Source organism: Leuciscus leuciscus, assembly GCF_965113295.1.
Source record: "Leuciscus leuciscus genome assembly, chromosome: 19".
NCBI lineage: Eukaryota > Metazoa > Chordata > Actinopteri > Cypriniformes > Leuciscidae > Leuciscus > Leuciscus leuciscus.
The window spans coordinates 16,189,161-16,215,626 of NC_138743.1; the positions used below are offsets into that span (position 1 = coordinate 16,189,161).

General features: G+C 42.0%; 2 protein-coding genes and 1 long non-coding RNA gene across 4 annotated transcripts in view; 2 read left to right on the forward strand and 1 right to left on the reverse strand.

Annotated features, from left to right (window-relative positions):
- The window catches only part of LOC309482942, a 212,103-nt gene that overhangs the window by 180,385 nt on the left and 5,252 nt on the right, over positions 1–26,466 (forward strand). The gene's annotated exons all lie outside the window — the stretch shown is intronic.
- tshr (thyroid stimulating hormone receptor) overlaps positions 1–26,466 on the reverse strand; it is a 68,577-nt gene that overhangs the window by 10,785 nt on the left and 31,326 nt on the right. For both annotated transcript variants that reach the window (XM_082148468.1, XM_082148469.1), the window contains exons 2-5: positions 8,083–8,154; positions 6,869–6,943; positions 641–715; positions 52–126 (exon numbers count right to left, since the gene is read on the reverse strand). In XM_082148468.1, the coding sequence (XP_082004594.1) occupies positions 52–126; positions 641–715; positions 6,869–6,943; positions 8,083–8,154 (297 nt within the window). The remainder of the gene's footprint in view (positions 1–51; positions 127–640; positions 716–6,868; positions 6,944–8,082; positions 8,155–26,466) is intronic.
- LOC309482356 (uncharacterized protein) lies at positions 1,454–3,441 on the forward strand (the record flags this gene model as incomplete). The annotated part of the gene is made up of 2 exons (XM_082147706.1): positions 1,454–1,643; positions 1,777–3,441. Exon 2 carries the CDS (start codon positions 2,467–2,469, stop codon positions 3,439–3,441), a length of 975 nt encoding a protein of 324 aa, XP_082003832.1. The 5' UTR covers positions 1,454–1,643; positions 1,777–2,466.

The following is a 26,466-nucleotide window of genomic DNA, read 5'->3' on the forward strand; positions in this document are numbered from 1 at the left end:
TTCAAAAAACACTGATGTGTATGAAAACTGCAGCATTAGAACACTTCTCACAGTTGGAAGTACGAGTCATCAGCCTGGATATTGGTCAGGTCAGGGAAGATGGTGAGGCCTGTGTTGAATAAGCCTCTGCAAACACAACATCTCCAGGATATCATTCTATGGTCTTATGCATTATCCACAAAGACATATTGCTGCAGGTAAATGTACTTTTGGTTTGAGTGCCCTTATGTTATTGGTGGGGTGAGTGGTTTCAGGAAACAGCAGTGACTAGCTAGTTAAATTCTCCAACGATGCATTGTATGCCGGTGCATCTTGTTTAAACCATTCCCCATGATCCCATAAATTTGCACCCAAAACCAGTGCAAAAAATTTGGAGACTGTAAATATGGGCACACTATAAAAATGAAAAATAATTTTGTCTTGACATCCTTAAAACAAGATAGATTTACGGGAAAAGCTAAACTGTGTATAATAAAAATATACTTCAGAGAATTAATTTTAAAGTTTATTTTTTTTGTATTGCTTGGGCAAGTTATTTTCTTGATTTATGCATAAACCTCACTAAGATATTTAAAACAAGGAAATCAATATATGATTTGCAGGCAAAACAAATGACAGATATGGACAGTCTTTTGCTCACAAATACTGCAAATTAGGGAGATTCTTTAAAGCCTCTGGATGGATGAATGTCAGATTCCTTGTGTTCCTTATTTCTCTGGAGAGAGAGAGAGAGAGAGAGAGAGAGAGAGAGAGAGAGAGAGAGAGAGAGAGAGAGAGAGAGAGAGAGAGAGAGAGAGAGAGAGAGATTGATTTCATGAATTGAAAATTTACTTTTTAAAGTGCAGTGTGTAATGTATTCACATGATTGAATGAAAGAGTTATGAGTCTAAAGTATTTACAACAGTACCTTTTACCTTGGTAAGACATTATGATTAAATGTAATAGAATTAATTTCACAATATTTCTGCAGATGATGGGAATAACAGTTCTTTGACCTCATCTGCTCGTGTTCAGGTTACTCAGCCAGATATGGTAATTGAAAACACATTTTCTGGTACAATAAGTGAAACCCAAACAAAGAATGGGTACGGAAGCAGGACAAGTCACTAAAATCTTCTTTGATGGACAAGATAATACCAGATGGGTGTATTTAATCTGGGATTCAATGAAAAACCACTTGCAAAAAAAAAAAAAAATGCAAAAAAAAAAAAACAAACAAACAAACAAACAAACAACAAGTAAAATTACATTTTATCCAACTGTTAAATAGCTTCAGTCATTCTTTGAAATTAAATAAAAATCCCATTATGAAATAAATACTTTTCTACAAAACACATTGGCCATAATTATTGAAACCCTTTTATTAAATACTTTTTACAACCTCCTTTTACCTTTCGAAAGGGAACTTGCACTACGTCCTGAGACGCTTATGGGGAACGCCTCAGCATGTCACATGCCTGTCCTGTCTTGTGCTGCACATGGGTGTTTTGTTATTTTGGGCCATGTGCTCCTGTCTATTGTCTAGCCCTTCCCATCTTGTTATCTGATTATTGGTTTATTTGTCCCACCTGTCTGTCTCGTTACCTCCTTGTTTGTTCCCCTATTTAGCCTCCCTGTGTTTGTAGTCCTGTGCTGGTTCGTTTGTCCGAGTTTCTCGTTCCTGGAGTTTCCTGAGTTTTTGTTTTGTACCTTGTCTGAATGTCACTAATACATTTCCTCTGCATTTGTATCCTTGTCTCATGATCATCTATTCCGTGACAGAACGAACAAGCCAAGAATGTGGATACAGCGGAGTGAGATTTTTCCTCAGGGAGAGGATAAAGGATCTTCAATTTCCTTGTTGGAATATTTTGCTAGGTGCGCTCAAAGGACTATGGAGGAGGAGACCATGGCAGACGGCGGTCAGCTGAAAGGAGAGCCTTCACCGCTGGTCCCGAAACGGAGGAGGAGAAGGAAGAATCCCTCCGTGACTGTTCCAGTGGACCCAGTTCCGGTGGTCCCAGTTCCGGTGGTCCCAGTTCCGGTGGTCCCAGTTCCGGTGGTCCCAGTTCCGGTGGTCCCGAGTCCGGTGGTCCCAGTTCCGGTGGTCCTAGTTCCGGTGATCCCGAGTCCGGTGGTCCCAGTTCCGGTGGTCCCAGTTCCGGTGGTCTCGAGTCTGGTGGTCCGGAGGCGGAGGAGGAGGAAGACTTCCTGCCTTCCCAATGGCCCGGAGGCCGTCCCCTCCGAGCAGCCCGCTGTTGTCCCGGAGGCCGTCCCCTCCGAGCAGCCCGCTGTCGTCCCGGAGGCCGTCCCCTCCGAGCAGCCCGCTGTCATCCCTGAGATCGTCTCGGACCGCCCACCATCAGTCCTGCCACGGCCAAGAGAGTGGTCTTCCTTTTTTATGCAGTGGCGGTACTGCAGGCGTGGAGGAAGCACAGGACGTCTGCCGATCCAGAGACTGTTCCTGAGCCTGTGTCTTCGGACAAGATGGCCGCCGCCGAGCCTGTTCACGTCACGCCTGCCGAGCCTGTGTCTTTGGACAAGATGGCCGCCACCGAGCCTGTTCACGTCACGCCTGCCGAGCCTGTGTCTTCGGACAAGATGGCCGCCGCCGAGCCTGGGTCTTCGGACAAGATGGCCGCCGCCGAGAGTGTTCACGTCACGTCTGCCGAGCCTGTGTCCCCCGACAAGATGGTCGCTGCCGAGCCTGTTCACGTCACCCCTGCCGAGCCAGTGTCTTCGGACAAGATGGCCGCCGCCGAGCCTGTTCACGTCACGCCTGCCGAGCCTGGATCTTCGGACAAGATGGCCGCCGCCGAGAGTGTTCACGTCACGTCTGCCGGGCCTGTGTCTTCAGACAAGATGGCCACCACAGAGACTGTTCACGTCACGTCTGCCGAGCCTGTGTCTTCGGACAAGATGGCCGCCGCCGAGCCGGTGGTGTCTGTTCCTGAGCCGGTTGAGTCTGTTCCTGAGCCTGAGCCGGTGGTGTCTGTTCCTGAGCCGGTGGTGTCTGTTCCAGTTCCTGAGCCGGTGGTGTCTGTTCCAGTTCCTGAGCCGGTGGTGTCTGTTCCAGTTCCTGAGCCGGTGGTGTCTGTTCCAGCGCCGTGGCCGCCCGAGGGGTCGTCTCCGCCGTGGCCGCCGTGGCCGCCCGAGGGGTCGTCTCCGCCGTGGCCGCCCGACGGGTCGTCTCCGCCGTGGCCGCCCGACGGGTCGTCTCCGCCGTGGCCGCCCGACGGGTCGTCTCCGCCATGGCCGCCCGACGGGTCGTCTCCGCCATGGCCGCCCGACGGGTCGTCTCCGCCATGGCCGCCCGACGGGTCGTCTCAGCCCTGGCTGCTTGCACGATCTTCTCCGCCCTGGCCGCCCGAGGGAGAGTCTCCGCCGTGGTCGCCCGAAGGGTCGTCTCCGCCCTGGCCGCCCGAGGGAAAGTCTCTGCCCTGGCCCCTTCAGATGGACTGACATTTCCGCCCTGGCCTCCTGAACTGTCCATTTCCCCTGCCCCACCCTGGTCTGTCCTTCCTATTCCGCCCTGGTCTGTCCCTCCCGTTCCACCCTGGTCTTATGGAGCGTCTGGTAGCCGCTCCGTAGGGAGGGGGTAATGTCACATGCCTGTCCTGTCTTGTGCTGCACATGGGTGTTTTGTTATTTTGGGCCATGTGCTCCTGTCTATTGTCTAGCCCTTCCCATCTTGTTATCTGATTATTGGTTTATTTGTCCCACCTGTCTGTCTCGTTACCTCCTTGTTTGTTCCGCTATTTAGCCTCCCTGTGTTTGTAGTCCTGTACTGGTTCGTTTGTCCGAGTTTCTCGTTCCTGGAGTTTCCTGAGTTTTTGTTTTGTACCTTGTCTGAATGTCACTAATAAATTTCCTCTGCATTTGTATCCTTGTCTCATGATCATCTATTCCGTGACACAGCATGACTGGTCTCTGAAGCAACTGTCAAATCACGGCAATCGTATTGGCCAGCGACAGCCTATGACATCATACTAGTGTCCAGGAGTGCGTTTATTGTCTGGGCGAAGAACACGTGCGATCAGTTCTCAAGGGAGCTGTTTGCATGCACTGTGGGCGTTTCCCTTTAAGGATGATCCGCTCTTGTTTGTCCATCTTCTCGAGGGAAGAGGGACAAGCATCTGTACCCAGTGGCTCGGGTTCCACTCACGCCGAGGCGGAGAGAAGATCTTGGTCCTGGGGTTCAGAGATGGAGCTGGTGGAAGAGTGAATCTCTCGCGTGCTTCTGCCTCTGGCTCAGCGGACAGTGCTCTACTGGCACCATGCCAGAAAGAGCAGGAGATGCTGGTCGAGGGCGAAGAGGACAAGTCATCTGAGCCCTCGCCACCTTTCTGCCCCGCATATGAGGAGCTGTTGGGGGTTATGGAGTGCGCCTCAGGCCATAACCCTCCAGCTCCATGGACTTCCATTTCTTCCAGGGCATGGAAGAAACCGTATTCTGCCCGCATCCACCGACATAGGCATGCGATTTATGCAAATGTCGAGGGGATGCAGGAGCACGGATACTTGGCGATGCCCTCAATCAACGAGATGTTTGCGAACTATCTCGGGGGTGGGTGGGCATTGACCTTGAAAGCTCCAGCCGTGCCTACCAAGCCACTAAAGAACACAGCTGAATTGAAATGAGTAGAAGCGAATTGCAGCTCGACACACCATAGATGGCTTCCCAAACCACCAAGGCCACCAAGCAGACTGCCACCGCAGTTGGTAGATCGATGACGGCTACGGTGGCAATGCAGAGGCACCTGTGGGTGAATCTGGCAGACATTGGGGAGAAAGAGAAGGGCTTTCTCCTTGGGTTCCTATATGGTGGGTAGTAGTAGAACGAACCACATCACCTGTAGTGAGTAGTTCGGCCTCCTTTAATTATGGAGTTATTTTTCTAGGCCGTCTCTCATCTGAGCTCCAGATAATTGATATGGCAAGTGTTCCGCCCTCTTCAAGGAAGTGTTCAGCCCTCTTTCGCCTTGATATCATTCTGTGTGAGTGAGTGGGCTTCCTCTCGTTAGAGAGTTATTCTGGAAAATAAGCCACTGCTCTACTGAGCTCCAGGCAAGATCAAGATTTCAAGCGTATTACTTTCAGAGAGGCCTCCTTGGTAGACCACCCTAGGTTGAGTGAAGTGGTTTCCTCTCGCTAAAGAGAGTAGAGGGCGCTATGCTGAAGCCTCCGCTCCCCCGAGCTCCAGATAGATCATGACTTCAAGTCTTGATAATCAACCTGTGGTGAGTGTGTTGGCCTCCTCTCATTTAGAGAGTCATTAAGTTGAAGCCACCGTCCATTGAACTCCAGGCGCGTAATGTCTTAAGTGATTGGCCTTCTTTAAGGCCACCTAGACTATCACCCTGTGGTGAGTGTGTCGACTTCCTCTCATTTTAGAGTCAGTAGGTTGAGTTCCAGGTAGATGATGCTTTCAAGTGGAGGCCTGTAGTAAGCCACCCCCTCTAACGCAAATCTCAAAAACGGTATGTGATGGGGGGCTATCTGGATATGATAGTAGACATTTTTCAGATCCACTAACAAAAACCAATCCCCTGAGCAAATCTGTGAGAGGATTTGTTTCAAACTTGTTTCGAACAGCCATTTCATTAAGGTGCGGTTCATATGTCTTAGATTGAGGATGGGCCTGAGGCCAACATCCTTCTTGGAATGATGAGGTAACGGCTGTAGACTTGTTCCGAGCTGGAGGAACTGATGAACTGATTCTACAGCTCCTTTTGCTAGTATGCTCTTCACTTTGGACTGGAGGATATGCGCTACGTTGCTCCGTTCTGAAGTTTGGACCGTGCTCTTGAAGCAAGGGGGTCTGCGAGCGAATTGAAGCGAGTAGCCTCATTCAATTGTGTTCAGTACACAGCTCGACACACCGTGGATGGCTTCCCAAGCCTGAGCCCAGGCGGTGAGGGGTTGAAGCGTTTTGGACGACAGATTGCTGCACTAAGGCAGGGGGCTGACACTCTTATTCTGAAGGTGTTTGATTTTTATTCCGCCTGCCATAGCATAGGTTGGTTTGTATGGGCACGTGAACTTTAAGTGAAACGTGCTTGCAACGAAGACACAGTCCCCAACGCCCGGAAATAAACAGGGGGTTGGAAGACCAACTCGTTTGATTTTCATTTTGACCACTATAATGAAAGGGCCGCAGTTGTATAAGGAGCGGATCCAGCTTTATAGGTCTCAGATTAGGAGCTGCGACAGCCCCCTCCAGGGGAAGCTTTCGGTGGCGTCAACAATGGTAAGGACGGGCGAAGTAGAAGAGTAAGCGCATGAAAGAATGGTGTAGATTCCTGGCGGAGGGCTCACTGATGGTGCCCCGGATGCAGGAAAATCAATCGTGAGCGCAGCCGAGTAGGGGGCGTGTCACGCTGGTAAGTTCACCATGAACAAATGTGGTAGATTCCTGGCAGGGGGCTCACTGATGGCGTCCCGGCTGCAGGTAATTATTCATCGAGCGGCTGTGAGCTGGCATTCCAGGGCCGACCACTCCAAACCGAGCAACAAGTTCAAGCCAGGCCCTTAACACCACCTGACTCCTGGGTGGTAGCTGCAGTTTTAATGCAGCGCCATAGGCTTGTGCAGTTTCACTGCGTGATTCAATAGGCTTCAGTATTCAGAGAAAAAATTGTTTTCATCTAGCAATGCAATACGAGTGAACCATTTTGATAGGGAACCAAATATTTTCAATTTGTTTTAATAATTTTATGGAAATAAAAAAACAAAGCTACCCCTTTAGCTCAGCCTCACAATGAAACATGTAACTATTCCTAAAGTAAATTCAGTGAAAGAGGATTTATAACCAGTGACACTGATATATGATTTATTTGAGTGTGGTTAACTGGAATTTATGTATGGACTTCTGGATACTTTGACTTACATATGAGTTAGCTTTCTCAGGTTGTAGAAGGAATGCCTTTCTAACCTGCTCAGAGAGACATCCACAGACAGATAGCTGAGGAAAGAAGGGAGAAAATGCTGGTAAAATACAGAGTTTTATAATAATACAAGGTTATTTCAAGTTGCAGCCACTCAGCAGAGAGCACTGAACTCCTTTAAATCTTAATGATGAAATCAGCCAAAGTTTTCAGTCTTGGCTAGCGCAATTTCATAATGTATTAATGTAGGGAAGAACAAGAGCAAATGTAGCACATTTAATTTCTTCAAACACAAACATTCTAGGGTGTCAACACATAGAAGTAAAACTAGTGTGATCATATTACTTTCTGAGAAATTTTCAACAATTTTACAAATGGAGGCAATTATAACACCCTGACTTCCTCAATTAAGTATTTCTCAATGTAAACATATATATATATTATATATTATATATAAGTTATTTATGTTGCCAAATACAGTATGTTTCTTGTCCCAGTATGACAGTATGACAGTTAAAATAAGGCATTTAAAAGTTGTTTGAATTATGAAGGAAAAAAACACTTGCTGCAGAATCCCCCTTCTTTACTTTCCCTATCATTTTAATCCAGCTCTTACCCCCAAAAATGATTCCTACTTATATTCCTCAACAGTCAACTCAACATAACCTGTTTAGACAATTAAGGTAAAAGTAATGAGCAAAAATCAAGTGCCAATGAATAATATTTCAGTCTACCTTGCCACCAAACCCATAATGGTTTGTAGCATCTCATCTTAATGCTTGCTCTCAGTGGTCATTACACACTGTAGAGTTTTCAGAATGACAATCCTTTAAATTATTGTTCTGTGTATGTATGGAATAGGAGTCACTCTTGAACCCCTGATTTCTATTTGGAAGACTCCAATTTGTTTTCTATAATCCACACCATTGGATTGTGAACCAAGACCCCACACATACTGTACCACAGCGCACCAAGCCACATCTGTAACATTTTCAGGATCATTTCTAAGAAAATGTAAATTGCATTTATGCCATAGTATTCATGCTTTAGAAATAGATAACATTTAACTTTGCAGATAATGGAAATGTTTAGGAACCATAAGGTTTGATTAATTCTAAAAGATCTATTAAATAACAAATATCAAGATTTTAGTGAAATCATTTTAAATAAATTCTCTAATATCAAAAGGCTTTGTCTCTAAAAAAAAAGTACTTACATTCTTGAGATATTGACCATATTTACAAAAGCATCTTGGGGAACAGTCGTCAGGCTTGTCTCGTAGAGACTTCTAGAAATGAAAAGATAATGCATATAGGCTGAGATTTGTCTGATAATTACAACTTATATGAACATTTACATACAATTACATATAACAAATGTTGCAAATGCAATTTCAAAGAACATCATTAAAACCCTATATATTCCTACTAATTGCTTATTTCTATTTTCCACATTTCCAAGTCTCCACTCTGTTTCAAATGAGAATAAAGCTGTTTATGAGCACTATTTATTTTAAGCACACATTTAAGCTAAGCTACTAAAAACACATGGTGTACATTATAGTCTCTGGGTTCACAGCATCCCATCCCAGACACCAATATTTGAAAAACATCAACGATTAAGAAAAGATGAATCACTGTCTGATTAACGGAGTTTTTAGTATGAAGATAAAGGTTGGGATCATGATATTTTGCTAGTATTACAGCACACCGTATGCTAGGATGTACCAGCGGCCAGAGGTGTAAATGACGTGACAAAGGGCAGAAATAGCACAGTCCAGAGTGGTTTTAATTCCAAAAGGTACACAAATATCAATATCCAATAGCAATAGTGAAGTAATAGAAAAAACTGATTATCAAATATTATAATAACAAAGAAAATAAATCAAAATTGTTTACAACACACGAAAATAAGTTGACTATGCCAATGTACAGGACCACAAATACAAACAAGATTCAACCTCTCCACACCAACCTTCTCCCCTAAAATGGCTGCCTCTTTTATGGGCCTTAACTCCTCCTATATTGGAAAATACCATTTTAGGGAGAAACCTATAAATTACAAACAGGTGACAAGACATAAACAAACTGTCATGACATTTCAACTCTAAATCATACATCATTTATATCTAGTACAATTTAAAGGGCTCAAAACAATAAAGACAAAACATATAAGAAGAAAACTTACATACTAGGTTCCCTCCCTCCCCCATGAGGTCAGAACCAGATGGAGTAATCTTCCATGAGCACATGCTAGTTTAAATATGGCTACTTTCCTTGTGTACTGGTTTGGCAAGTGAGGGGTGCACAAGAAGGTATGAGTAGCTGTTTGAAATGCATGACGTTAACTTGGTAACTGAATTAAATTAAATAACACAGTGGATGTACAATCACATCGTGACCAAGAAACTCTAAAGACCATCTAAAGATCTAAATCCATATTAAACCTATTATTTACTGAAAATCTTGTCTTTCACCATAGCTCTCATATTGCAATTGAATTTGACGCATTAAGATGCATTGAACCAGGTCAGTGATGATCAGTGAACACCACTGGTTGTTGCATGTGTCATAACCAATCACATCACAGTATTTTTGAATATAAAGTGCAAGTAAGATTTGAGCTACACTGGAGAGGAAGATCATCAGCAAATTTAACTTTGGTTAATTTTGGTCTGTTTTTCACACAGCTATCATATGGTTTCAGAAGTGCATGAGTCGTATGGGTTCATTTTAATGCCACTGGAGCTTGACAGAGTCCATCTAGATAGTATACTTTCATTGCATGTAAAAGAGCCCAAAGGAGATTCTCCAAAACCTTTTATTCTGTCTTCCACGGACAGTCATGCGGTTTTGAAACATAGTTTCATAGCACAACACTCTTGAAACAGAGTATGATGATTTTTTTTTTTTAACTATTCCTTTAAAGTCACAGTTTTACTTTTTTCATAGAAATAGTGTTATGTTTGTATAGGTCACAAAGTAGGAATAGGTTATATGTTAGAATCTGTTAGAATATATGTTAGAATCAAGTTTGGCAAAGCCTGAAGGCATTCCTAGTTAAGAATAAAAGTATAATAGCCAAATGTTGCGCTCATGCCATGTTGTAACTACCGTAGTCTCGAGATGACAACAGGTGACGTTCTATTCGGAGTTGTTCACATCCTCGGACTGGGAATTATGCGTTTTAGTGGTAACACTATTAACAACTAAATGAACCTGCAGTGGTCAAGTGGTACAGCAGTCACGTGGTTCAGACAATTCCCCCATCTTACAAGTTGTAATTACGAGCTCTACGAGGACGTGAACGATTTTTAAAAGTTACAAATCTCATAATTAGGAAATTACAACATTATGTAAACGCACCTAAAGGCCTGTGGGAATATATATATATATTTTGTAATTAAGTGCAGGTATAACTAGACTCTGAGATTCTGGGGGGAAAAACTGAGCTTGGATAGAGCTTCACAGAGGTCTTGAGGCAATTAAATTGTGATTCTGGTTACTGCCTGTTTTCTCCTTGAGTAAATGGAGCAGGTCTTTGAAGTGGTAAGTTTAAACAAAATGGTGTGGATTTAACTGTGGCCAAATCAAGCAAATATCTCACCTGTTTTCGCTATAGACAGGAAAATGCTGCCTCTTTAGCTTGTTTATGCAGACTATAGCTACAACTTTAAATGTCATAAAAAACATAATTAATCATGTTGTCAAGTTATTGTTGTTTATAAAAGTATATAAATAAACTACTATATGGTATGATGTTCCCTTGTCAAAAATGGGCACTCATGGGTGTTTAAACAATGGGCTAATTCACAGCCCATAGCTGGAACAGGTAGATAAAGGAAAAAGGAGAAAAGACCACTCTGACAAAATAAACAAACTCTATGACAGTGAACAGACGGTTACTTTACACCGCACTCCTGGTCAGCTTACCTCAACCTCAATCCAAATAATTGCACCACATTACAGTGAACATATGTGTGCCATTCCATGGCTTTAAGAAAAGCACTCCCTCAATGATTTGCCTCTCAAAGGAGCAAAACCTTAAAAGCAAACTAAGAAAATGAGGTGGTTTGGAGAGAAGTTAACTGACACATTTGATGAAGCTGTTATATAAAGGATTGATTGATTGAAGAACTGATTTTCATGACGTTCGGATTTATTTGCGGCTAACGAATGTGCATTCTTATGTAATACCGTATCATATCAATGTATCCTGTAACACCAACATTTTTATCTTGTTGTGACCCACAACAATACTGAATCTACAGCATGAAACAAACATTCTGACAACCAAAAGAATGCCTCCTTGAAACCTTCAACCAATGAATAAAATACATACATCAACCAATGCAGTCAGATTCTCTAACTAATGACTTATGAACGGGTTCTACAAATGAATCAAACATATAGGGGTTGGACAATGAAACTGAAACACCTGAGTTTAGACCCCAATAATTTATTAGTAGGGTGTAGGGCCTCCTTTCGCTGACAATACAGTATCAATTCATCTTAGGAATGACAAATACAAGTCCTTCACAGTGGCCAGAGGTATTTTGAGCCATTCCTGTTCATCAAACCATTCTGTCATAAGTCTTGCTGTGTGTATTTGTGCATTTTCATGCTGATACATGGCACCCCCTTCAGGGTACAATGTTTGAACCATTAGGTGCACATGGTCCTGCAGAATAGTTCGGTAGATCTTGGTAGTGACACGGCCATCAAGCACAGTAGAGAATGCCATGATATTGCAGGCCACACCATCACTGATCCACTCCTCTGCTTCAGTCTGGGCAGCAACAGTCCGGGTGTTAAGTCTCGTTGGGGCTTCTGCACACCCTAACTCCCACGGATGTGGGAAAGATAGTGAAGGTGGACTCATCAGAGAACAATACATGTTTCACATTGTCCACAGCCCAAGATTTGCACTGTTGGCACCAATGAAACTGACATTCGTTGAGGTGCACATTTAATTCTGCAGTGAGGGCAGCTCTGTTTTTTAAATATTTTTTTTATACAATCTGTCTTAGTACCTGGACATCCCTTTCAGACATATTCCTCTTGCATCGACAGTTACTCCCGTTGGATGTGGTTCGTCCTATACATGTTGGTATGCCGACATTACCCTGGATACCATAGCTCTCAAGACCCGAGACCCGCAGTGACGGACTGATTGACAGCTGCTGTCAGACTCTAAAATGGAGAGTGACTCACAGGGTCGCAAGACGACGTAAAGTACATGCATCTGATGATTTTTATCGAGTTGATGTCAATAGCGCGCGCTCTCTATAGGCATATTCATATTTTGCCGCTATGTGAAAAAATCCAGCAAAATGCGCCGACGCGTTTGTCGACCCCAGAGGATTAACTTTAGCCTAACCATAAATTGTGATTAAAATATATATGATCACTCACATCAAGACGCCGCTGCGGTGGTGGAGTCCATGCAGGAGGAGCAGCGTTTTGCACTGCGTCGCTTTTCAGCGCGAGCTGTGTGGAGAAGCCCATTTCCACCTCTATTGCGTTGGAAAAGTAGCCTGGGTGCCAGCCCGAACCCCGCCCACAACATTTTTTGGTCGGGAAGTTCGGTCTGGACTCGATCCGTTGAGGAGTAATTATGCTCGGCTCCCAGAAGGCCGAGCCAATCAAATTGCCAGGGCGGGCTTTAATCGATGATGGACAGATGATCTGCGGTTACGTAATCACCCACGTCACCAAAGAGCGCTTGGGTTGAATTGGTTTTCAACAAAGATGACGGCAGCAGGAGAATTGAGATGTTTAGATTCCGCTATCGCGTCTGTTATAAAAGAAATCGACAGCGCATTAATTTTAAAAGACGAACAGAGAACCGCAATCAAGGCATTTGTCGATCGGAAATATGTTTTTGCCGTCCTTCCTAAGGGATTCGGCAAAAGTTTAATTTATCAGCTGACTCCGATGGTCGCTAAGAAGATGGGACGCAATGAAAACCCTGTGGTCATTGTGGTTTCTCCTTTGGTCGCACTCATGGAGTGCTTTATTATTACTTTACTCATTACTTTACTACTTCTTCCTGCATGTGTGCAGTTGAGCTCTGTTGACAACTATGCGTCGCTCAACATACGTCACTTACTGCGTTGCTCTGATTGGTTGTAGGTCTAGCCAATTGAGTGCAGAGTTTTTTTTTTTTCTGGTTCGGTTAAGACACGCCTCATAATCAAAGCCCTATGGAGCAGTATCAGACTCACATTCTGCCTAGAATATGAGTATGACGAAGTCAGGCTATTGGAAAAGCAATCCCGTGTAAAATGCAGGTTTCACACTCACGGTCTTCCAGGCCAAGTGCATGCAACCACTGCCGCCTAATTTCCTAAAGCTATGCAGTCCAGCAGTGCTGTTTTAACCAGCAACACTACACCTACCTACGTACCCTCCTGCCCACTGTACTAAATACAGATAAATCTACGCTAGCTCATCATACCAAGGGCGTGGTGAGCTCGTACCAGGGGTATGGTGAGCTGGAACCTGCTTACGTCACGTGCCACCGCTTACGTCACGTGCCACCGCTTACGTCACCTGCCACCGCAAACATCCAATAGGAAAATTCAACTGCAGTAGCCACCGTTCAACCTGAAGAGGGCAGCACTCAGACGTTTTTACACCATATATTGTAAAATTAAAACACTGTATACCCAAATGTCAAAAAAGTTACTTGAATCAATGAACAGCACTAATAAAGCCCCATTCTTACAGATCATTAACTAAAAAAAGTTGGTTTAGGGTTTAGTTACCCTTTAGTTTAGTTAATTTATCTACTGTCTACAGCCACTCCTGAGAAAACAGTGATGCCATCGTCCAGCTCAGTTCAATACTCATATAGTGGTGTCAATGCAGGCAGATCAATAAATATTGTTAAATATTAAGTGTGTATCTATCTATGTCACATTTACTTATATAACGCTTTATACAGATTGTTTTAAAGTCCCCATGTAGTCAATAATTTTATCCCTTTATTTCCTTTAAAAAAATTCTTCATGCCTTAAAATAGCTTGAATGTAACTCTACACCTTGCCTCATTTAGTAAAGGGGATTTTATGAATATGCAAATGAGCCCTGCCTCCACTCACTCACACCAGCTCAGAGATCCATTTGTTGACGATCACACATTGACGTGATTGGTTACAAGGTAGTTTGTGACGTCAGAAACACCAGTGATTTCAAACCGCGTCTTTGGTTCACTGCAGTTTTAAGAAGAAAATACTCAGCAATGGTGTTGACTTATGAATTTACACATGGTGTATCTTAAACCATATTAGAAACAACATATAGGCATATAAACAACATTAAAAACTTGATTTTCACCACAGGGGGACTTTAAAGCAGCTTCACAGTAATAAACAGGAAAATAACATTGTTAACACTAGAAGTCCCAGAGAGCAGCCATTTGGCTTTTCTACCTATAAAACCCGCAGGACAGCCGATGGGCTGGAAGGCTTTAGGCTAATATCCTTAATCAGGGGCTCGTTCTTCGTACGTCGCTAACTCAGTTAGCTGGATTTGATTGTTGACGATTTGGCATGATCTTGGATTGTTTGGTTCTTCGACGCTCATCCTGGACTTGCTGTCATAGCAACAGGTGCGCAAACTTGAACCTGCTCGGGAGCAGGCTTATTTCATGTAAACAGGATTAGATCCCGGCTTCATAAGCGGAGCTGATACGGGAAGTCCAGCGCAGCGCGATAGTGCACTTTCTGAGATTGAAATTTTTTTCTCGTGACTCGTGAGATTGTCGTTTACATTATTAATTTGTTGGAAACGCACATTATTTTCGACTTGTCGGAGTCGGGCTTTAACTACAGCACAAACTGTTTGCATTGCCCTATGATTATTTGCGAGTGGCTCTTTCCTTTACACTATTGGAGCAGAGAACTTGATGGAAAGTGCTGTCTGTCGTGTCATTCGGAGTTTACCTGGCGCTAAACCTGGCGGTTTAAAAAACAGTTTTAGGTTTTTAAGACCCAATGTTGTAAAGCAGTTTTTTTAAAGCAGTTTTTTTTTTTTTTTTTTTTTTTTGGCTATCATTTTTTATGAAGATCATGCAATCATGACCATGCCGATTACAGTATGTCACTCAGGCTTCACTAACGTGATTGGTACCATAGACTAGGCTTCCATAGACTGCCATCAAGGCCTCAATGAAGGGGATTATGTGAACAGAAAGGGGGTTCACAATGTAAATGTGCAGCCCAGTTACTATTGGGAGTCTTAATATTCCAGATTAATAATATTATATCAAATAAAAAAAGTCAGTTGACTAAAATCTTCCATATCACAAATGTGAAAGCAAAATGGCCAGGATCTGTGCATGACTTAAGAATTTTCAGAGATTCACATTTATGCACATTATTTGAAAGTGGTAAGAAAAGTTCCACAATTAAATATCAAGCTCACTGTATTACATACACTTATGCTGATCCTAACAGAACTGCATTTCTTCATAGGTGATTATGACATGTTCCTGCCTTCAGACAGGTGTTTTATGACCCCATTCCCTGACCCAAACCAGTTACAATGCAGTAGCCAGGACAAGGGCACACAATGAAATGAACTTTGGCTAACTAAAGGGAAGATTTCAGTGTCTGATAAGTCTGAGGTTTGCACACCTGACAGGGCCTGTGACATTGCTGCATGTGCCATATTACACAACATTGCCAAAAAATAAAAATAAAAAATAAAAACCTTTTCATTATAATATAATGAAAAGTTTAATAAAAGACCAATATACTTAGTTCCTTGAGTTTTATTTCAATTGTTCTTTGTAAAGAAAAGCCAGTGTTCAAGTGCCTGCAACAAGAGATATTAGAATTAGACACATGCCTCATGCAACAAATAAAAAGGAAAAGTTGTCTATCCACTGCCCACCTGTAGGCCTATGTCTCCTCTGTCTGTGCAGACTCTTCTGTAGGCCTTTCTGTAGATGTGGAATCCTGCAACTTATATTGCAGCCATAAAGCATACAAGTATAAATTAAGTAAAGTTATTTATGCACTTGCAGGTAGGCTAGTTCCTCCATATGACAGTTATCTGAGAGGGTTTATTCACTGTCCAGTGAAATGGAAACAAATGGACATTACAAAGTCTTATACTTTCTTTCCTTTGGAAAGTTATAAAAAAAATGTCCACTTACTGCACATATTTCAGCCACCACTTTCTTGGGAACAGATACAAGTGTTGGTGTATTATGTAAAAGTGCACAAAAGAGGAAAACACAATGTCATTATATGAAGTACACTCTGGAAAAATATTTTTACATTAATATAAGTTTATTAGTTTTCACTTTCACAAGTCAAAGCAATTCATCATTACTCAAGATTTAACAGTTGAAATGACTATACAGCCTTAATTTAATGCAGCAAAAATTATTTTACAGTGTAGACTACTTTTTTTTTTTTTTGCTCAGCCTTTTTCTTGGTTGCTTTTATAAACAGCCAACCATTTATTTAACAGTGTCTTTTATAAAAGAGACTATAATATAACAAAAAAATTACCATTATGTAGAATATTTTTGTACTTCACTTTTGTTTGTTCCCATGTTCTAGTGTGGTGACTCTGACATTACAATGAACAAAGTAATTATGCAATTATTCAAATACAAAAATATAGGCTAATAAGTGATAAAAAACATCTAACATGGCCACTTCTAACGGATTTAAATTGTCTGCTACTTTTTGCCAGCCCTCTCTCCTGGCTTTTGCAGACTTTGAGGTGTTCCCTGGCGTTTTGCATTAAAACATTAAAATTCCGAATAAACTTCGACTATTAGTTCTTGCTCAGCTGAGGAGAAAAACTGTGCGCGCTCTTTGGCCACGCTGAACAGCCAATAGCAGCGTTGCTGATCAATGTTTCTACTATCGATACATATCCCCTTTTAACCCAGCGCATGAACGCGCAATTATCTCAGATAACTCAATCCAGCGATACTAATCCTATCCGGCAAGTGTGTTCGAAGAACCGAGTTAGCCAGATCATGATTAGCACGATGATATTATCTTGGATGTGTCATTTGATCTCGGATGTAATAAGCAACGTACGAAGAACGAGCCCCAGCTGTGAATAGTTGCTTTTGTTATGCAAACAATGTGGGGCCATGCTGAGCCACTTCAAGGAAACTTGTGTTTCACTTTGCCATCTTAGGGAGAAATCAACACACATGTTTTTTTTTTCCTTTGTTGCTGAGATTTATTGATAAAAACAGTACAAAATAAAATTAAAAAGAAACCAACCATTTGTACACATATTTACAAATAATATTAAAAAGTGAGTGAGTAAGCTTGCAAGCTCCAGCAGGAAGTCCACCCGTCTTTCCTGCCTTCCGGTGCATGCTTGATACAGCACATGTGCATTCAGTGCTGCCATGTCAATCATGTTATAGAACACGGCAACTGGCCAGCGCCGTGTCCCTGTGCGGACAGTGTACTCCCGCACCATCTGGTCCATCACATCCACGCCGCACTTTGTGGTGTTGTAAAGGGTGATAGTGTTTGGCTTCCTTTTGGTGGTATTTTCAGTCTGAATCACGCTGTGCATGCTGCTAAGAATGTAGACGGTCTTCTTCCGTTTGGCCGCATACGCCGTCAGCGTAGCAGCAGTGGTTGAAAACACCTAATAAATAAGATAAATTGTTATTTTCATAGCACTTTTACACACAATGACAATGACACACTTGGCGGTAGTGTTGTCACGGTACCAAAATTTCAGTATTCGGTACCGATACCAGTGAAAATCCACGGTTCTCGGTACCAATTTCGGTACCAAAGCTTAATTTAGATTAAATTTACATAATTATATTAAAGTGTATATCACAAAGATGGAAACTGTAGTATTAAAAACACTTTACAATAATATTCCATTTGTTAGATAACATTAGATAAAATGACCTAACAAAAAAAACAATAGTTATATACTGTCGCAATTATTCTCCTTTAGGGGTTCATTTAAAAATACATTTTTAAAATCAAAAGTTAACATTATTTCTGTTAACATTATTTAATGCACAATGAATGAAGTGAACAAACATGACCAATCAAGTGTTTTGTATTAAATAACATTCACAAACATTAATTAATCTTGTAAAAATATAGTGTTCACTCAATGTGTTATGTTAGATAACGCATTAAGTGATGTTAATGAATGGTATCTTATTGTAGCATTACCAAACTATACAGGAGATAAAATATGTTTTATTTGACTTGACTATACTTTTATTTAATCCAAAACTGTATTCATATTTAACTTTAAAAGGGCTTTTTAAACCTGCTAAGAGTTATCCAGCCAAGAATAAGACTAGAACTGCTTTACTGACGGACTGATATTAATGACGGCTTTTTATTTCTCATCTCCATAAATCTATCTAGTAGTAAAGCTAATGCAAGGGCTAGAAATCAATTAATAGGACTATGTCACACTTCCTCGTCGTCATGGAGAGCGCAGTTCGCGCAAGCGTTTGTAGCCTACTCCCGTGGCGTCTGTCGTTGCTATGCATCCATGAACGCACATGGAAAAGCGAGCGCGGCTCTTCTATTATGAGGGCGCTTGCCGCGCGCCATTTGAAATAACGTATCTGCACGCGCAAAAACATCAGCACCACATCAGCATCAGCACCGCCGATCGCCATCAGCGCTTTTATGAAGAGGACGCAACTGCACGCGCTTCGGGCATGCACGCGCATCAAGTACCGGGTTTGAGAAAACCTGGTACCGTGACGTTTAAAAAAAAATAGTACCGACTTGGTACCGAAGTACCGGGTCTTTTGACAACACTACTTGGCGGTGTTGATTCTAAAAATTAGAAACACATAAACATAGAACCACAAAAGACCTGCAACATACCTGAGTGGTGAATTCATTGCGATCTGTGTGTCTAGCGGATTGAGGGATTTCCCGGCGAATCTTGTTGACTGTGCCGAGGATGGTGGTTTTCCGGCTAAGAAGTTTATGCGCAAGTGACAGCGATGTGAAGAAATTGTCCGTGGTAACATTTCTGCCCTTGTCTAGGAATGGTTCCATCAGCCTCATCACTACATTTTCAGACAGTCTCTCTCCACTGGGACGACTAGGGTCCTTGCCAAGATATGGGAGGACATTACAAATGTACTTGTGTCGCAAGCCACCCAAAACTTGATCCCAAACTTGTCAGGTTTAGTTGCAATATACTGCAGGAAACAGCAGCGAGTCAAGTTCTCTGCTTTTAGCAGCCCTCCCTCCCCCACAAATACAAACAAGCCACCAGCAACCATTCACACACACCCCCCCCAACCCCCCTGCAGATTGCTCAGGTAATGACCACATTTACACATGAATTGATGCTAATGATAGCCAAAAGACTGGCCAGTTAGCATCCACTTGGCTAAAGGAGGGTTAAAAAACTCTGGGACTTCTAGTGTTAAAGGGTTAGTTCACCCAAAAATGAAAATTCTGTTAGTAATTACTCACCCTCATGTTGTTCCAATCATGTAAGACTTTCGTTCATCTTCGGATCACAAATTAAGATATTTTTGATTAAATCTGAGAGCTATCTCACTCCTCCATAGGCTTCCAGAGGGACCGAAACTCGCCGGCCCAGAAAGTCAGTGAAGAAAATGTTGAAATAGTCCAAGTGACTACAGTGGCTCTACATTAAGTTTATCATGCGACGACAATACTTTTTGTGCGAAAAAACAACAAAAATAACGACTTTATTCAACTATTAGTGTTCTTCAATGTGGGCCTCTGACGAGAGTTCACGGGAGCGCCACGACGCATGCGCGAGAACTGAGATTACGGCGTTCTTCTTCTACTACTACTTGTTACTGGCTGCTCACTCCTTAGGAGTATTATCGCCATCTACTGTACAAGATGACGTCCCGACATTGCCGGGAGCGCAAAACGGTCTGTTTACAAGCAGCTGAAGACGCGCGCTGTATGTAAAACTGTATTCGTAAATATGTCCGCAGATTTCGATGTAGATGAAGATTTGATTTTTTTTTTAACCAACCATACTTATTTGAACCAGAATACACAGACAACTACAAGAGATGGAAGATGCTGCAACACAACCGCAGTCTGCTTCTGAAAGACAGAGAGCATTGGACAGCTGATGGTGTAAATGTAATCAGTGCCAAGCGATGCCTACTGAGGCCATCCTTAAAAATATTTTGGTTTGCCGTAACAGCCAAAAAAAAAAACAAAAAAAAAAAAAAAAAAAAAAAAAGGGGTCGGTTGGTCGGTCTATATATAGCCTATATTCTTTCGCAAGTTAACGCAAGTTTACAACCGGCAAGTCGTTTTTTTATCAACTTAAAAACCAAAGGGGACTTTTTTAGTCCAAAAGGGTAAAAAAATTATTAATTGGGTCGGTCCTAAATTGACAGGGTCGGTCGGGTTATGGCAAACAAGACTATTTTTAAGGATGGCCTGAACAGGAGAGCGTGTGCTGCATCGATTGGGACATACAGTTACATACATTACGAATACAGTTTTACAAAAGCAAAATAATATAATATTTGATGATTGATCGAAAATCGTATCTCTCCCCCCACATGCTCACCTGCAAGACGCTCCGACATTAAATTTCTCTGTAGGCTACTGTAGGCTTTTTGTAGAAAGCCTTTCTTTAAAGTGAATTTCGTTTTGTATTAATTGTAGCATGCAGGCAATATAATCAGGACATGGAGGCGCCCGCGCGCTCGTCTCTTAAATGAACCAAAACTCTACATTGAATCTTTAAAAAAGAAGAAAGAATATAGGCTATATATAGACCGACCAACCGACCCCTTTTTTAAGGATGTCCTCAGTAGGCATCGCTTGGCACTGATTACATTTACACCATCAGCTGTCCAATGCTCTCTGTCTTTCAGAAGCAGACTGCGGTTGTGTTGCAGCATCTTCCATCTCTTGTAGTTCAATGTCTGTGTATTCTGGTTCGAATAAGTATGGTTGGTTAAAAAAAAATCAAATCTTCATCTACATCGAAATCTGCGGACATATTTACGAATACAGTTTTACATACAGCTGCTTGTAAACAGACCGTTTTGCGCTCCCGGCAGTGTCGGGACGTCATCTTGTACAGTAGATGGCAATAATACTCCTAAGGAGTGAGCAGCCAGTAACAAGTAGTAGTAGAAGAAGAACGCCGTAATCTCCGTTCTCGCGCATGCGTCGTGGCGCTCCCGTGAACTCTCGTCAGAGGCCCACATTGAAGAACACTAATAGTTGAATAAAGTCGTTATTTTTGGTGTTTTTTCGCACAAAAAGTATTGTCGTCGCATGATAAACTTAATGTAGAGCCACTGAAGTCACTTGGACTATTTCAACATTTTCTTCACTGACTTTCTGGGCCGGCGAGTTTCGGTCCCTCTGGAAGCCTATGGAGGAGTGAGATAGCTCTCAGATTTAATCAACAATATCTTAATTTGTGATCCGAAGATGAACGAAAGTCTTACATGATTGGAACAACATGAGGGTGAGTAATTACTGACAGAATTTTCATTTTTGGGTGAACTAACCCTTTAATGTCGGGAAGTTCATCAATTATGAAATGACTTTAATTTAATCTATAAAGCAGCTCCACAGAAGACAATAGTGTCATTTTCCAACTCAGTTCCATCTCATTAAGTTATGCTATCATTATGCTATGCTGTCAGTATCAATAACATTTCTGAATTTCCAACAGGAGATACTGGTCCCATCTGGTCTACTTTGGGCTTTTATTTATCTGTCCACCGGTCAAGCGAGCACTCTGAGGAGGAAGGAATGTTGCGCTCCGAATTGGGGCGGCAGCCTCAATTGGCGCACTGATATGGCGGTAATTACATGTGATGGTGCCTGACGAGGCGAGATGGAGGAAAAATAGATCATGTACAGAAAAGCCATTGAGGAATGTTCCTGGATGGCTGAACAAAGCAGAGGAGTGTGTGGATTAGAGCATGGCATGAGGCACTATAAAAGAACAGAAGAGGTCACCAATGTCCTCCTAAACAGTGAATGTGAGTGTCAAGCTTTTAAAAAATCAGATAGAGCAGAAACCTCTGCAATAATTTCCTACCATGAAGCAACTTATGGAGTGAGAGAGATGCTATGTGTGATTTTACCACAGTTAAGGTGAAGTGTGTCATTTTAGTGTGCTTTCAGGCAGGTTTTCAGAACACTTCAATGTCTGCCATTGGCTGATTACACAAAGCCAAAAAAAAAAAAATTTTTGTTTTAGAGAAATCAAGCTAAGAATGGCTTACTTACAGCTGTCTCTGCATACTAAGCTAGGGGGTGGAAGGACTACATTTACCCTAAGGGGTGTTCTTAGGCAGAACTTTTATAAAAGACCATTACAATATTTTAAATAATCTTATCTTAACCTTTGAATTGCATCCATAAAAAAAAAAAAAAAGAAGAAGATTCAAATGAGATGAAGAGTTTCATTTGTAAAGTATTTAATTTACTGAATTATCAAAAAATAGGCACTACCCAGCTAACAGATTTTTATTATAAGAACGTTCTTCAAATATTCAGTGTTGGTTCTGGGAATGTAAAAAATTTCCAGTTTTCTTGATGTTAGAGGAACATTTTTTAGAAGGTATGGAGTTCCTCAAATGTTCTTTCAACTTAATTTTGATTAAAAATGTAATATTCTAGGAACGTTGATTTGTAACATTCCAAGAACACAAAATGTTAATAGAATGTTATTTGAAGGTTAGTATGATGTTCTTGAAACATTCTTTCAATCATTCAAACACCTGCAGTGAACAAGCACTGAAATAAAGATAAATAAGAACACAAACTACAACTTTCTTCAGCCACAGCCTTAGAGGATATCAACTGAAGATAAAACACTTAAGTTAAATCTCTGAAGATCTCAGCAGAGGAGGATTAACAAACTCCACAAACAGCATTACCATCTTCACTTATTACTAACCAGATTGACTTTATTTCTGTCAGACGTCTACAGAAGTTCTTATTGAGAACTAACAGAGGTTTAGATGTTGATGATTTATTGTTTAATTTGACGTTACAATCATGGTGATCAGCGTTTACTTTAGTTGGGCTCTTGACCCCTGACGCTTGTAAAGTTACATTTTTCCAGGCATTATGCAGATGTTTTCAGAAAACATTTCTGCATTGATAAAGCAGATCAACATGACTGCATCACTGGTCATGTGACTGCATTAAAGTGGTAATAAACAACTACTTTGTATGTAGTTTTGCTTATTTTTAGAATTGGAATTTTTTTGAGCATTAAGTTATAAAGGCAACCGATTTGATTAACATCATTTGTAACACTGAAGTGATTTGTGTAAGATTGTCCAAAACTATGTGTAAGTTAAAATGTTGAGACACACTTAGACATCAACACTCATCATACAAACCTCAACCTCTGACAATCAAAAAATAATTCAGCTGCATAATTTATACATGCCACGATGCATGCTGGGAGCCATGAATATGTTTTGTGTGCTAGCATGAAGCATGTCACCATTGTTGTGTTTCATATGCTGATTGTTGATGTCTGTGAGTGTATAAATGACACAAAACAAGTTTTAAAAAAAGTTAACAATGACAGTGTTATTTATACACTCACAGACATCTACATTCAGCATCTGAAATTCAACAAAGGTGTCACCTACTATCTTTATCACATCAACTGAGTTTAATACTTTTTTAAAATAATGCTTCAATTACATAAGTCAACAATTACAGAAAGAGCAATTGTTTGACCGTTAAAACAGTCATGTTGATCTGCTTTATTAATGCAGAAATGTTTTCTGAAAACATCTACAATGTCCCAGCCTGTCTTGGTGGCATCTGTCACGACTACTTTTCTCCTGGCTACTTTTCAACTGAGCCCAGCATTATCTCCTTTGGTAAAAACGGGGCGGTTTCCAAGGGATCAGGACTCTGACGCAGCCGTGGGTCACCTTGAGAGTGTGTTGGCCTGTGCATGGGGTGGGACAAAGCCTCTCAACCAGAGCTGGAGTGGTCGCATGCAGGCCCAGCGGAATAACCGAAGAAGTTGCCACCATGAGGCCTAGCAGCTTCTGAAACCTCTTGAGCGGATGGAAGGACTCTGCTTTGAATGAGGTTGCCATGCTCCTGATTTTCAAGGCGCACTATAGTGAGAGCCAAGCCTTCACATTGTATTTCTGAGATAAAAATATGGATGACGCAAAACATTTTGGGCCCTATCTTGCACCCAGCGCAATTGACTTTGTACACCGACGCATGTATCATTCCTATTTTGCATCCGCACAGACTTTTCCCTCCACAGACGCACGTCTGTAAATTAGGGAATGAACTTGCGCTACCCGGGGGCGGTTCAGCGAAAAGAGGAGGTGTGTTCCAGCGTAAACGTTCCCTGATGCTATTTGGTTTAGAAAACAATTCCGCCACTGACTTTAGACTAGGTTTTTCCTGGTCAGTGGCGGAATTGTTTTGCGCATGTTATTCAAATGCTATTTTGAGGGCGCATGCTTGGCCATAATGTAGCGTGTGCACAACACGCATACACTTTGATTCTCTCATCTACACAGAAGCAGCAGTTTTCATTTTAGCAAATCATAGGCTACATTATTATAAGGAAAAATATTAGCACACGAGGGAAATCATTGTTGTGTCCATGAAGATGTGAAAAAATAGGCATAAATCTAGCTTACACATTTACCCAAATTATCATATGCCTGTTTAACCGAAGCTAATTTGGGTGGGTTTCTCCCATCCCCAATGTCACTTCTCTGTCTTTTACGGCCCTGATGAGAACGTTTGTCTCTTCGGCTGTGAACCGCTCCTGGCGTGCGCCTGGCAAATCCTCCATTATAATAAATCCGGGCGCAAGAGTCATTTATCCCGCCGGTATAATAGCAACAGCGCCCAAGATCCGCCCACAAAGTTACTTGCGTTTCGCGTTTGATACTTGCGTTTCAGATCGTTAAAATAGGGCCCTTTGTGTCTTAATAGTGATAAGACAGAGGTCTTGCTTATTGGCTCTCCTCATCAGCTTCGTAAAGCTGGTTCACTAATGTTAAACGTAGATGGCTCTGTTTTGGATTCTAAACTAAATAAAAAAATTTAGGAGTTTTATTTGATTCGAGTTTGTCTTTTGACCCACATGTGCATTATACTGTTATTCCTTTTTTCATCTCAGAAATATTGCTAGACTTCGCTTATGCTATCTTTTCCTGTGACTGAAAGGCTTATACTTTTGTTTTTTCCCACACTGACTACTGCAATGCACTTCTTGTTGGGGTTCCTAAAACCACGCTCAACAAATTGAAATGTGTGCAAAATGCTGTTGCTAGGATCCTGAATGGATCAAAGACAGCTCGATCATGCAGGTTTGCACTGCACAACATCAGGAAGATCAGGCCTTTCCTTACTGAGCATGCAACACAACTTCTCGTCCAGGCCCTGGTCATTTCTAGGCTTGACTACTGCAATGCTCTTCTGGCCGGACTTCCATCATGTGCAACCAAACCTCTACAAATGATTCAGAATGCTTCAGCTCGTCTTGTCTTCAACGAGCCCAAGAGGGCCCACGTCACTCCTCTGTTCATCTCTCTGCACTGGCTACCTCTCGCTGCTCGCATCAAGTTCAAGGCATTGACGCTTGCTTACAGATCTATCACAGGCTCAGCTCCCTCCTACTTTCACTCACTCCTACGGGTCTACATCCCTACCAGAAGCCTACGATCGGTCAAAGAGCGACGTCTCGTGGTTCCATCACAGAAAGCCACAAAATCACTTTCCAGAACATTCTCATTCACAGTTCCATGCTGGTGGAACGCTCTCCCCACCCTCATCCGGAATGCAGAATCCCTGACAACATTCAAAAGACAGCTGAAAACCCATCTCTTCCGTGAGCACTTAACCTCATAATTTTTTTTTTTACAAAAATACAAAATCCCTTCCCCTTCCCTTTAAAACCTCACTTGTCGGGTTTATGCTACTCTGAATAATGCCTGAACTTTGTTTTTTGAGCACTACTTGCGTTGTTTTTGCCTCTTCATGATGACTCGCTTAATTTAGTCCTAATCTGTAAGTCGCTTTGGATAAAAGCGTCTGCTAAATGACTAAATGTAAATGTAAAATGTAAATGAATGGAGTCAGAAAAAATTAACACATTTCCCCAATACTGAAGTCCTTGCGCCTATGCTATCTTTTCCTGTGACTGAAAGGCTTATACTTTTGTTTTTTCCCGCATTGACTACTGCAATGCACTTCTTGTTGGGGTTCCCAAAACCACACTCAACAAATTGAAATGTGTGCAAAATGCTGTTGCTAGGATCCTGACTGGAGTCAGAAGAAATTAACACATTTCTCCAAAACTGAAGTCCTTGCACTGGCTCCTGATCAGGTTCTGTGTTGATTTTACAATCCTTATGCACACATATAAGGCACTGCATGGTCTGGCCCCACAGCATTTGCCTGCGCTTTTAACTGTATAATTTCCTAAGCGTCATTTGCGCTCCTCTCAAGCTGGTGTTTTGGCTGTTCCACAAACATGTTTGCGATTTGTAGGGGACAGGACTTTCTCATCCTTTGCTCCTAGTCTCTGGAACACACTTCCTTCTCATATTAAAGATGCAAAAAATCGAAGCA